General features: G+C 46.4%; 2 protein-coding genes and 2 non-coding genes across 4 annotated transcripts; 2 read left to right on the forward strand and 2 right to left on the reverse strand.

The window, feature by feature from the left end:
• Positions 1–1,227: 1,227 nt before the first annotated feature.
• Lsp1beta (Larval serum protein 1 beta) lies at positions 1,228–3,858 on the forward strand. Its single transcript, XM_036822743.3, has 2 exons — positions 1,228–1,492; positions 1,563–3,858. The coding sequence occupies exons 1-2, from the start codon at positions 1,283–1,285 to the stop codon at positions 3,726–3,728; spliced, it is 2,376 nt and encodes a 791-aa protein (XP_036678638.2). The 5' UTR covers positions 1,228–1,282; the 3' UTR covers positions 3,729–3,858.
• Positions 3,859–4,065: 207 nt separating this feature from the next.
• LOC118876843 (U1 spliceosomal RNA) lies at positions 4,066–4,230 on the forward strand. Its single transcript, XR_005013782.1, has one exon. It is a non-coding gene; the product is annotated as a U1 spliceosomal RNA (small nuclear RNA).
• Positions 4,231–5,269: 1,039 nt separating this feature from the next.
• LOC118876832 (U1 spliceosomal RNA) lies at positions 5,270–5,434 on the reverse strand. Its single transcript, XR_005013771.1, has one exon. It is a non-coding gene; the product is annotated as a U1 spliceosomal RNA (small nuclear RNA).
• Positions 5,435–5,641: 207 nt separating this feature from the next.
• On the reverse strand, positions 5,642–8,272 carry LOC108015699 (larval serum protein 1 beta chain). Its single transcript, XM_017082230.4, has 2 exons — positions 8,008–8,272; positions 5,642–7,937 (listed from the first exon to the last, which is right to left on the reverse strand). The coding sequence occupies exons 1-2, from the start codon at positions 8,215–8,217 to the stop codon at positions 5,772–5,774; spliced, it is 2,376 nt and encodes a 791-aa protein (XP_016937719.2). The 5' UTR covers positions 8,218–8,272; the 3' UTR covers positions 5,642–5,771.
• Between the last annotated feature and the right edge of the window lie 5,021 nt (positions 8,273–13,293).

The following is a 13,293-nucleotide window of genomic DNA, read 5'->3' on the forward strand; positions in this document are numbered from 1 at the left end:
TTTTTTTGGTGGCACTGGCACACTTCACATCAGCGCATGAGACGGAATTTCTGATTAGTTGCCATGGAATCCCCTTCTCAACCAGCCGCCTTCATTCGCGCCCAACACTTTGCACTTGTTTACTCTGCTTTGACTTTGGCGGAATTCTATTTATTTTCGAAAATTTCTTTCGGCAAAAAGAAATCCCTCACTCCACGCAGCGTTCAACCCACATGAATGTCACACACGCAACGGGGAGAACGCCCCTAGTCCTCTAGGCGTGTGATCCTGGGGGATTTACAAAGTAGCCGCGTAATTGAATTTACTTTATACTTCGCCTGATTAGAAAAAGTTGATTGGATTTCACGCAGCCTCATATGTGGAGCTCCTCCTCTCCTTGTCCCCAGACGGCTCCCTCTGGCCCAAGTCTATTAATGGACGCAGACTGAATAGTTTACAACTAGTTCTTATATGAACTTTATAATGTATTTAAAGAATACAATTTTGAAAACGTATGTTACTACATTTTTAAGCACCTTTAAAACAGATTTCAAACTGATTAAATATTTTTCAAATATTTTGTTCTTTATGTATGTAAGTTGTAAATATTTGTTTAACATTTATTTGCATTGAGTAAACATTTTATTTAAAACTTCTTCTCCGCAAGTGTTGTGTCTTTAACTTGGTTCATCCAAAATGTGTGGGCTATTTTATTTCCCGTCAAGTCTCATATCTCTATTACAAATACGATGATAACGACAGAAAGCTTAACATACGATATATACTAGAAATAAGCTCTACTACACCAAGCAAAGATGTGAATAAATCCAGTTTATTCGTGAGATTATCTGTTTCACGACAAAAGACCCAAAAATTCTTAAAATAAATTAGCAAAAACAAAAATGCATCGAACGCGATTTAAGAAAGCTAGACACGGATTTGAATTTGTTTGACGTAACACTGTTTTGATTGCACTTGCAGATGGCTCTTGACAACACGGGGAACAGAACTCAGACTCCGATAAGTGATAAGTGACTACCAAAGCGGGATTTCGGATGATAAGCGGCAGCTAGACGACAGCTGGCCGGCGAAATTAGCGAACGATGAGGCGATCGAGGCACCTGAGATACACCCGATGACCCCTGAATGCAGCCACGGATTCCAAGCTCCGTATCCCATACAATTCGTGGGCGGGACTTTCGGGTATAAAAGCAGCCCGGTGAGCGGCAGTAAGGCACCAGTCTTTAGGCATTGGATCCACTAGGTGCATCTAATCCGGAGCAGTTGAGTCGAGTCCGTCACCATGAAGATCGCCATCGTATTGCTGGCCTGTTTGGGCCTTGTGGCTGCGGCCAACTACCACAAGACCCATGAGGTCAAGATCGCCGACAAGGACTTCCTGCTGAAGCAGAAGTTCCTCTTCGAGATCGTCTACCGCGTGGAGGATCCCCTGATGTTCGAGGAGTACATCAAGGAGGGCCAGAAGTTCTACTTCGAGGAGTCCTACTACACGGTAAGTGAAGGTCAGTCGCAAGCCCCAAGGATGGTATCATGAACACTTCTCTCCTCCTGATCCCCTCCAGCACTACGACCTGTACATGAAGAAGTTCTTCGAGGCTTACAAGGCTCACGCCCTGCTGCCCAAGGGAGAGTTCTTCGGCGCCCTGGCCATGTCCCATGCCAAGCAGGCCCGCGGTCTGTTCAACTTCTTCTACTACGCCAAGGACTGGGAGACCTTCAAGACCAACGTGGCCTGGGCCCGCATGCACGTCAACGAGGGCATGTTCGTCTACGCCCTGACCTTGGCTGTGGTCCACCGCAACGACTTCCACGGTCTGGTGCTGCCCTCCATCTACGAGATCTTCCCGCAGTTCTTCTTCAACAGCAAGTTCGTCTACGAGGCTGAGAAGTTCGACTACGAGATGTGGATGAAGATGACCATGTACGAGAAGGAGTACTTGGATGTCTACTACAAGACCCACTCCCACGGCTATGGCTACGGCAACATGTACCAGTCCAGCGACTACACCTACATCAAGGACTTCAAGACCTGGCAGTGGTGGAAACTGATGGGTCTGGGCGAGCACTGGTACAGCAACGACAAGTTCATCCTGCGCGAGAACATCAACGAATTCTACCAGGAGAGCAAGTGGCTGTCGATGATGAAGGACGTGAAGAAATTCTACATGCCTGTGGACTACACCCGCGACCTGAACATCTACAACGAGGAGTCCAAGCTGTCCTACTTCACCGAGGATCTGGGCTGGAACGCGTACTGGTACTACCTGAACATGGACTACTCCTTCTTCCTGGACGGCAAGACCTTCGAGCTGCAGAATGATCGTCGCGGTGAATGGTGGTTGTACAACGTGCACCAGCTGCTCAGCCGTTACTACATGGAGCGTCTGTCCCACGGATTCGGCGAGATCCCCGAGTTCTCCTGGTACCACCAGATCGAGATGGGCTACGACCCCCAGATGATCTACTACAACGGCATCGGCTACAGCTTCCGCAAGAACTACTACGAGATGGAGACCTACGCCAACTTCGACATGCTGGACAAGATCACCGGATTCATGAAGCGCGTCCACAACATCGTCGAGATGGGCTACTACAAGACCGCCGATGGTCACATGATCGATCTGCGCAAACCCGAGTCCATCGAATTCATCGGCAACATGATGCAGGGCAACATTGATGCCATGGACAAGATGTTCTACCAGTTCTGGTACATGCTGGCCCATATGTACTTCGCCGACACCGACTACTACCAGATGGAAGTCTACCCCAACGTGATGCTGAACTTCGAGACCATGATGCGCGATCCCATGTACTACATGTTCTACAAGTCGATTGCCCAGGTCTACTTCCAGTTCATGCACTACCTGCCCAAGTACACCAAGGAGCAGCTGCTGATGCCCGGCGTGACCATGAAGCACGTGGAGGTCAGCGATCTGACCACCTACTTCGATCTGGTTGACTTCGACGTCACCAACATGCTCAACGAGAAGATGGTCTTCCAGGACGGCAAGTTCGTGTGGGACAAGTCCCTGTTCGCCCGCCAGATGCGTCTGAACCACAAGCCTTTCACCTACACCTACACCATTGAGTCCGAGAAGGCCGAGAAGGTTGTCATCCGCGCCTTCCTGGGACCCAAGTTCGATGAGTTCGGCAAGATGATCTCGCTGACCGAGAACCGCATGAACTTCATGGAGATCGACGAGTTCTCCTTCGAACTGAAGGCCGGCACCAACATGATCACCAGGAAGTCCAGCGATTTCTACTGGACCGCCAAGGACCGCACCACCTACACCGAGCTGTACTACTACACGATGATGGCCTACGAGGGCAAGTACGCCTTCCCCCTGGACATCAGCGAGCCCCACTGCGGCTTCCCCGACCGCCTGGTCCTGCCCATGGGCTGGAAGAAGGGCATGCCCATGCAGATGTTCTTCATGGTGGTCCCCTACGTGGCCCCCGCCCACGAGCAGTTCTCCACCTTCGACTACACCTACTCCTGCGGCATCGGCTCCGGAGCCCGCTACGTGGACAGCATGCCGTTCGGTTACCCCTTCGACCGCGAGATCGACGAGTACGAGTTCTTCGTGCCCAACATGTACTTCAAGGATGTGACGATCTTCCACGCCGACACCATGGAGCCCTACTACAAGTACAAGAGCTACTCCAACTACGGCCACTTCGACTACACCTTCTTCAACGACTACTACACCAAGTACTTCAAGTTCTAAGCGTCGTCGTTGTGTGTGCGGCTGCGATTCGGGAATTCGAGATACGACCATCGAACGAAAAACCCATTGTCTGATCTTTAGTATGTAAGGTGCAAAAAGTCTAATAAACTTTCGAAAAACCAAGCAGAAACTCGTTTGTGACTATCTATTTCATTAACATTTTCTCGAACTTGAATAACATTTACCGAACCGATTGCCTTGAAAGAACTGTTTTCAAGAACGTACTGGGTATAACATACTTTCGGGGGTGAGTTTTCCCACCCAATGTCATACCTGGAATTCCCAACTGGTTCTGGCCGCTTCCGGATGGAGAGCCAACCCCAGAGCGGAAGAAAGCATACTTACCTGGCGTAGAGGTTAACCGTGATCACGAAGGCGGTTCCTCCGGAGTGAGGCTTGGCCATTGCACCTCGGCTGAGTTGACCTCTGCGATTATTCCTAATGTGAATAACTCGTGCGTGTAATTTTTGGTAGCCGGGAATGGCGTTCGCGCCGTCCCGACATAAGAAATAAATTTCAAGGGTGAAAAGATAAGTTAACTTATAAAGTAATTTGATATCACGTTTGCAATTTTCCCTAACGAATCCTCATTATCGTTCATCAACGGATAAGCTCATTAAACAAAAACCTGTCCGGAGCGACAAGATAGTGGGGTGGGGTGGGATGGATCTATCTTACTGTGTTACAAAATTTGTCAAAAAATATTATTCTTTTTGAAACCCCATTTTGAAATGTGTTTACACCTAGGAAAGGATTCTGACAAAAAGGACCTCAAAGCTGAAAAATTTCCCTTATTCTTGCTATTTTTGAACCGCAATTAAAGTACATGCGAATAGATTCTCTTTAACTTTCGAAACCCAAACTCAAAACAATTTTGTTTTGTAGGAGATATAAACAAAACATGACATACAGATTAACCTTTCATTTCTTTCTATTGGTCGAAGTCGATAAAATTTGTTGCAATAACCAACCTTTAAAAATGAAGGGTAGTGGCACAACTATGGTTTTGTATGTATTTTTGTCAAACAGCAAGAAAAACAACACACAGTGGCTTGTGGTGTTACACTGGGATGAGTTGGTGAGTTTATTCCGGCCATTCGTACGTGGCTAGTCAGGAAACACGGTCAGGTAAATTTCTACCTGGCCCAACTCCTTAGCAGCCATGGATGCTCCCGCGAGGACTTGCGCTGGCTTGGTCACGAGGATAGTGGCTAGTGCAAGGCATGCGGCGAAGATTCTCATTCTGCTGGCTACACAGGAGTCTACCTTCCAGGATTGTATCCCGCAAGACATACTGTTGGGTACCCAGTAGTCTACCTTGCGGGATTCCTGCCGCGCAACCTTAAGGCGACTTCTGTGGAACGATGATGTTTTAGAGAGCACAAACAAAGAAGAAATGCAACATTTACAGCAAAGACTTAAAGGCATACAGCACAACAAAAAAATGTTAGAAATATTATTATCACAATGACGGTCGTGACGTGATATTAAATTATTTTATTTTACAACTTTAGTTTTTAGCCTTCGAATTTATTTCTTATGTCGGGACGGCGCGAACGCCATTCCCGGCTACCAAAAATTACACGCACGAGTTATTCACATTAGGAATAATCGCAGAGGTCAACTCAGCCGAGGTGCAATGGCCAAGCCTCACTCCGGAGGAACCGCCTTCGTGATCACGGTTAACCTCTACGCCAGGTAAGTATGCTTTCCTCTGCTCTGGGGTTGGCTCTCCATCCGGAAGCGGCCAGAACCAGTTGGGAATTCCAGGTATGACATAGGGTGGGAAAACTCACCCCCGAAAGTATGTTATACCCAGTACGTTCTTGAAAACAGTTCTTTCAAGGCAATCGGTTCGGTAAATGTTATTCAAGTTCGAGAAAATGTTAATGAAATAGATAGTCACAAACGAGTTTCTGCTTGGTTTTTCGAAAGTTTATTAGACTTTTTGCACCTTACATACTAAAGATCAGACAATGGGTTTTTCGTTCGATGGTCGTATCTCGAATTCCCGAATCGCAGCCGCACACACAACGACGACGCTTAGAACTTGAAGTACTTGGTGTAGTAGTCGTTGAAGAAGGTGTAGTCGAAGTGGCCGTAGTTGGAGTAGCTCTTGTACTTGTAGTAGGGCTCCATGGTGTCGGCGTGGAAGATCGTCACATCCTTGAAGTACATGTTGGGCACGAAGAACTCGTACTCGTCGATCTCGCGGTCGAAGGGGTAACCGAACGGCATGCTGTCCACGTAGCGGGCTCCGGAGCCGATGCCGCAGGAGTAGGTGTAGTCGAAGGTGGAGAACTGCTCGTGGGCGGGGGCCACGTAGGGGACCACCATGAAGAACATCTGCATGGGCATGCCCTTCTTCCAGCCCATGGGCAGGACCAGGCGGTCGGGGAAGCCGCAGTGGGGCTCGCTGATGTCCAGGGGGAAGGCGTACTTGCCCTCGTAGGCCATCATCGTGTAGTAGTACAGCTCGGTGTAGGTGGTGCGGTCCTTGGCGGTCCAGTAGAAATCGCTGGACTTCCTGGTGATCATGTTGGTGCCGGCCTTCAGTTCGAAGGAGAACTCGTCGATCTCCATGAAGTTCATGCGGTTCTCGGTCAGCGAGATCATCTTGCCGAACTCATCGAACTTGGGTCCCAGGAAGGCGCGGATGACAACCTTCTCGGCCTTCTCGGACTCAATGGTGTAGGTGTAGGTGAAAGGCTTGTGGTTCAGACGCATCTGGCGGGCGAACAGGGACTTGTCCCACACGAACTTGCCGTCCTGGAAGACCATCTTCTCGTTGAGCATGTTGGTGACGTCGAAGTCAACCAGATCGAAGTAGGTGGTCAGATCGCTGACCTCCACGTGCTTCATGGTCACGCCGGGCATCAGCAGCTGCTCCTTGGTGTACTTGGGCAGGTAGTGCATGAACTGGAAGTAGACCTGGGCAATCGACTTGTAGAACATGTAGTACATGGGATCGCGCATCATGGTCTCGAAGTTCAGCATCACGTTGGGGTAGACTTCCATCTGGTAGTAGTCGGTGTCGGCGAAGTACATATGGGCCAGCATGTACCAGAACTGGTAGAACATCTTGTCCATGGCATCAATGTTGCCCTGCATCATGTTGCCGATGAATTCGATGGACTCGGGTTTGCGCAGATCGATCATGTGACCATCGGCGGTCTTGTAGTAGCCCATCTCGACGATGTTGTGGACGCGCTTCATGAATCCGGTGATCTTGTCCAGCATGTCGAAGTTGGCGTAGGTCTCCATCTCGTAGTAGTTCTTGCGGAAGCTGTAGCCGATGCCGTTGTAGTAGATCATCTGGGGGTCGTAGCCCATCTCGATCTGGTGGTACCAGGAGAACTCGGGGATCTCGCCGAATCCGTGGGACAGACGCTCCATGTAGTAACGGCTGAGCAGCTGGTGCACGTTGTACAACCACCATTCACCGCGACGATCATTCTGCAGCTCGAAGGTCTTGCCGTCCAGGAAGAAGGAGTAGTCCATGTTCAGGTAGTACCAGTACGCGTTCCAGCCCAGATCCTCGGTGAAGTAGGACAGCTTGGACTCCTCGTTGTAGATGTTCAGGTCGCGGGTGTAGTCCACAGGCATGTAGAATTTCTTCACGTCCTTCATCATCGACAGCCACTTGCTCTCCTGGTAGAATTCGTTGATGTTCTCGCGCAGGATGAACTTGTCGTTGCTGTACCAGTGCTCGCCCAGACCCATCAGTTTCCACCACTGCCAGGTCTTGAAGTCCTTGATGTAGGTGTAGTCGCTGGACTGGTACATGTTGCCGTAGCCATAGCCGTGGGAGTGGGTCTTGTAGTAGACATCCAAGTACTCCTTCTCGTACATGGTCATCTTCATCCACATCTCGTAGTCGAACTTCTCAGCCTCGTAGACGAACTTGCTGTTGAAGAAGAACTGCGGGAAGATCTCGTAGATGGAGGGCAGCACCAGACCGTGGAAGTCGTTGCGGTGGACCACAGCCAAGGTCAGGGCGTAGACGAACATGCCCTCGTTGACGTGCATGCGGGCCCAGGCCACGTTGGTCTTGAAGGTCTCCCAGTCCTTGGCGTAGTAGAAGAAGTTGAACAGACCGCGGGCCTGCTTGGCATGGGACATGGCCAGGGCGCCGAAGAACTCTCCCTTGGGCAGCAGGGCGTGAGCCTTGTAAGCCTCGAAGAACTTCTTCATGTACAGGTCGTAGTGCTGGAGGGGATCAGGAGGAGAGAAGTGATCATGATACCATTCTTGGGGCTTGGGACTGACCATCACTTACCGTGTAGTAGGACTCCTCGAAGTAGAACTTCTGGCCCTCCTTGATGTACTCCTCGAACATCAGGGGATCCTCCACGCGGTAGACGATCTCGAAGAGGAACTTCTGCTTCAGCAGGAAGTCCTTGTCGGCGATCTTGACCTCGTGGGTCTTGTGGTAGTTGGCCGCAGCCACAAGGCCCAAACAGGCCAGCAATACGATGGCGATCTTCATTGTGACGGAGTCGACTCAACTGCTCCGGATCAGATGCACCTAGTGGATCCAATGCCTAAAGACTGGTGCCTTACTGCCGCTCACCGGGCTGCTTTTATACCCAAAAGTCCCGCCTACGAAGTATATGGGATACGGAACTTGGCATCCGTGGCGAGATATCGCGCTGCAGTCAGGGGTCATCGGGTGTATCTCAGGTGCTCGATCGCCCCATCTGTCGCCAATTTCGCCGGCCAGCTGTTGTCGAGCAGCCGCTTATCTTCTACCTACTTATCAATAGTATTATTAAACATTTTTTGCAAGCCTTGGCCTAAGTCAATAAAACAAATCCACCTTTGAAAATTTAAATTAAGGCATGTAAATATATTTTCCAATTAAAAGCAACAATCAAAGTGGCTGACAACAATTTTACAAGCAACAAAAGCATTGCAGATGGTGAGAATAAATCAGCGGGATATGGTTAACCAGAAAAAGAAGAACAGTAGCCCAAACATCGAATATTTATGGGAATAATAAATGGTTCCGCAGAATTTTCCAGGCCGCAAAAAACTAATAATCGGAATAGTTTGGGAAACTCGAAAATGCGATGGTGAGAACAGATCGGCGGGAGATGCGAACCCCGAAAGTGATTTAATTTATGGCAATTACAAATTGTTATTAGAAATTTGCGGTCAGCGAGTGGACACACAACCGCAGGTAAATTAAAAATCAAATGGGAAATGAACCGGGCTGAAAAAGCAGAAAAGCAAAAATTATTGTTGACATAAGCCGCATATTCTGTGTGATGTGCGTGAATTGTTTGCGCTTGTTTGTTTGTTTGTTCGCGGTCCACTCGTGTCCTTTTGCATTATTCCAACACGCATATTGTGAACTAAAGGACTCGCCGGGAAATGCATAATTAAACTAAAAAACACGGGCCATCAATTTAGCCTCTGTGTCGCTCTGTTTTTGATGAGCACTTGACAAAACGCTAATGAAAGAGCCGAGATGGCTGCGTGTTTGTGTTTCTGCGGCATTTTAATTAATAAATGTGCATCCAGTTTGCCGTGGGAAATGAGGAGAGCCTGGTCAACCGACCGACCAACTTTGCCACATTAGCTGCAATTCAACTTTATCAATAGGCTTCTAATTAACTCGCACATGGGCCAAACTTTCCTGAAGGGCTCTACCCACAACAACTGATGCTCCCACACACTTTTTCGATGAGTTTGCTGATCTAGTTTTCGGGGTTTCATGTTTAATCAGTTCAAACGCGGTTCAACAGTAAAGTTATGTAGTACCCTTCGGACTATTCAGTCACGTATTCATCGAAAACCCCCCTAGGAAATACATATGTAGTTACTTGTGGAGGGCATACATACACTCAAGAAAATAATAACAAAAAAAAAATAAATCTATATAAAAGAACCAAAGCCAGAAAGCTTTAAAACTTATTTATTATAAAATTATTTTAAAAATGTTGAAAAAATGATTTAATTCGGTTTTTATACTCAGAAAACCAGGATCCTTTTCGGACTAACATATCAACAATACAAGAAATATAATAGAGCCCTTTCTTATACTTATTTTCACTTCTTATACTTAATTCATTTCAGGAACAGCAAAAGTAAATCAATCCTTATAATTCGTGTCACAATATATATTGTAGTTTAACAGGATTTTAAGATACAATGATACAATGATTATATATTTACTATTTTTTTTAAATCTCAGAATACCATTTTATACTTTTTATTAAGCAAGGATCAAATTGTGTGCCAGAAGTATTTGGAGCATCCTCTCCATGCGTAATTATTTCAGCATCAAACTGGCCCCGCTGTTGGAAACTTTTTCGCCGAGCAAACAGCGAAACTTTGCCATCATATTTTCTAGCTGCCGTGTCGTGTCGTTTGTGCCTGGACCAGTTTTCCTGCCGGTTTGCCGGACCCACTTTTCCGAACCCGCTTTTCCGGCCAGGAGGAAGACGAGCGTGGGCAGCATAAGCAGGGATAAGTGCTCCTGAGTGGACAGGACTCATTGTGCGCCGGCCTTCATTAGAGCTGACTGAGCGAATAATAAACAAGAAGCAATCGCCCCCCTCCCTCTGCGGACTTTTGCTCCTTGTTCCGTTCGGAGGCGGTCTTTAAAAGCTTTTCCATGCTAAAACAAAAGGCCATTCAATAGGATTTCGCCTTTATGGGACTGGCTGCCCAAATGCGGCTTAAGTTAGTACCTCCACGTCTGGAAGTCCCCTGGACATCCACAGTTGGCACTCTCGCATTATTTACATGCTCGTGCCCCTCAGTATTTGCTCGACCAAGTCGTCTTTTCTTCGTTTCCTCTGTTCTCGAACTGAAATTCTAAACCTTTTATAGGGGTGGAGGAAGGTCGTATTCGTATGCACTGCCCCACACAAAAAGGAGCTTTTAAAATATTCATAGAATTGCTTTAATAACGGCAAATGAGCAAGCCAGAACGATCCAGTCAGCCCCAAAATGTCATTTGCGGATGTGCACTGCAAGAAATAAGCGGATCAAATTGTTACGCTCTACCTAAAAAACTGCAAACTTCTAAACTGTAAACTCCTAAAGAACCCTATAAAAATAATAGTTTTATCGTTTTATTTTTGCATAGTGCAAATAAATACACAAATCGTTTATAAAGCGTTAAAAGTATTTAGAAAGGAAAATAAAGTAAATACTTTAAAGGATTTTAAGGTTAAAAACTTTAGATATTTAACACGTTATTGCATACTCTATGATCTGATAGATGAATTAAAATTTCTAGTTATATGCAATGTGTATAATATTATTTATTATTATAAAGTTGTAAAGGAACATGTTAGAGAATTTAATGATAAATGAGTAGCTATAATAATACTTCATGTTTTTTAATTGTTCAATAGAATAGAATAGAACCCTATTCTCTCGGTGTGTAGTACTCATTTTCCTATCCAATTGTCTATCTCTATCGGCGGATGGCATATGGATGGTTGGGGGAATGGGGGAGTAGGCCACAGGTTATGCGGCAAAAAGCAATTTTTATTTACCAGAGGGATCCGCTGGATCCACCGACTCCAATCCCTTTTGTCCTCCATTGACTGATTGGCGAGACGGCGCCAGTGAGCAAATACCAGGGACTAGAGACTCAGACCGGCGACCGGAGACAAACGAGGCGTCCATCTCAAGATGCCACCTCCAACCTCCCCGATCCAAAACCCATCCCCCCCATATCAACCGACTCCATCGGGTTGGTATGCAAATCAGGAACGACGACGCCGGGCAGGAAGTTGATTAAATGACAAAATAAATAGAAAGTGAAGGATAATGTCAACATTCTAAGTGGTTTTCTTTTAAAAAGCTTAACTGACAATGAACCGCAGGGCAGCGGTCGTCCCGCTTTTCCGCTGAAAAGTTGGGGGTCCTGCGACCACGGCATCAAGTTGAATAAATTATTTTTGTGACTGGCGGGCAGGCTGGAATCTGGAATCTGGATGGGGAAAGCTGCGGGAGCTGGGATACACAGGACACAGGACGAGTCCTTGAGGTCGCTGCCACAGGAAATTGACTTTGATAGTGCATGAAATTTGATGATAATTTAACATTTTTCAATTTCGTTTTATGGACCCCAAAACCCACGTGGCGGCTACACTGGAAATAATTGGGAGCTTGTTAGGTTCTGCGATCTATATTGTTTTTTCGGAATCAGGTGGAAAATGTAAATAAATATATTTGATGATACAACGTATCTTTAAAAAAAGTGTAGTTCAGAATAAAAGAGGTATTAAAATACTAAGAGTTTTATCATGTAGAACCCTGTAAGCAATACCATTTCAATTTATTTTTTTTAATCCAAGATTGTAATTCTTGACCTCTTTGTTGAGTTTCTCCGAGTGCACCCCCATATGGAGCCGCCTGAAGTGCCCGGAGATGATAAGGTTTTGGGGGATGAGGGATAAGGGTGCTGCTGAGCATCCCCGTCGGCGGCTAATGAGCTGCCCTTATTAAATTGAGCGTGCGGAAATGTTGGACAACGGAAAAGTCAGAGTCTCTTATCCTGACAGCGGCAAATTGTTTTGGCCGCGTTGACAAATGCTGGCCGGGATCTCTTTGAGCCGTTTTTGTGTCGCCAATTTAATTGAAAGAAGCCCCGCTGGGAGCCTCTTTGGCGCTGTTCCTAATTGGCTGCCCCGGATGCAGCAGATACACTCTGGTCCTCTGGTCCTTTGCTACACTGTCCGGTCTTCGAGGACAAATGGCGGCGACACGTATGCATCATTAAGTTTCTGGCCAGACGCCAGGTCTCTCCCTCGGTTGATTTAGATGGGACGTGATTGGGTGGACCCACAAATGCATTAGAGAATAGAGAACTACCCCTTGAGACACGGAAGATCGCTAAAAGATAACCCTTGGTGGAAATACTTTAATTACAAAGCATAGTAATTTCTGATACTGGTAGTGATTTCTTAAACAACAGAAACATAAATCTAACAGCGTCATAATAAATTAATCATAAATACTTTGCTGCGAAATAATATAATCTTCAGTCGGCGACCCAGTGAAAAGCGGTATTAGCTGGTTAGCAATTAACTTTGGCTCTATATGTTGCCTTCAGAGTGTATTTTCGATGATTCAGTTTGCTATTTTAATAGAGTCAAGTATAGATTTCTCTAGAGTTTAAATGTCAATCAATCTGCGATAGACATTTTAAATGATTGTCCAAAGACTGAGCTCTACAGAAAAAGCTATGATTACTATGATAACTAGAAGTACTCTCTATAAGACAAAATAAGCATGATTTTTCTGCTTTCTACTTATTTCTCTTCTAACTTAAACTTTCAGTTCAAACCCAATATATTATGGAAAATGATCAATTCTCCGCATCGCCATCTAAAGCTGATAGTTTGAACGGCATCTGGTGCCAGTAGAAGCTACTGGGGGATTGGGTTGCGGCTGTTTTGATGCTTGTCAAACAAATTATAAGCCACAGACTCAGCTCAAGTGCCTCAACGAAAGCGGTTTACCCACTTGTGTTCATCGTCCTCCGGCTGAATCTCAATCTCATGCTCATTTCCAACCTCATCCCGGCTGTTTCTGTTTT

Source organism: Drosophila suzukii, chromosome 2L (genome assembly GCF_043229965.1).
Source record: "Drosophila suzukii chromosome 2L, CBGP_Dsuzu_IsoJpt1.0, whole genome shotgun sequence".
Classification (NCBI taxonomy): domain Eukaryota; kingdom Metazoa; phylum Arthropoda; class Insecta; order Diptera; family Drosophilidae; genus Drosophila; species Drosophila suzukii.

Bases quoted from the DNA above. Each gene is read 5' to 3' on its own strand.
- LOC108015699 (XM_017082230.4), bottom strand. From the start codon at position 8,217: ATGAAGATCGCCATCGTATTGCTGGCCTGTTTGGGCCTTGTGGCTGCG. The intron at 7,938-8,007 runs GTAAGTGATGGT...GATCCCCTCCAG, and splicing joins TCGAGGAGTCCTACTACACG to CACTACGACCTGTACATGAA.
- Lsp1beta (XM_036822743.3), top strand. From the start codon at position 1,283: ATGAAGATCGCCATCGTATTGCTGGCCTGTTTGGGCCTTGTGGCTGCG. The intron at 1,493-1,562 runs GTAAGTGAAGGT...GATCCCCTCCAG, and splicing joins TCGAGGAGTCCTACTACACG to CACTACGACCTGTACATGAA.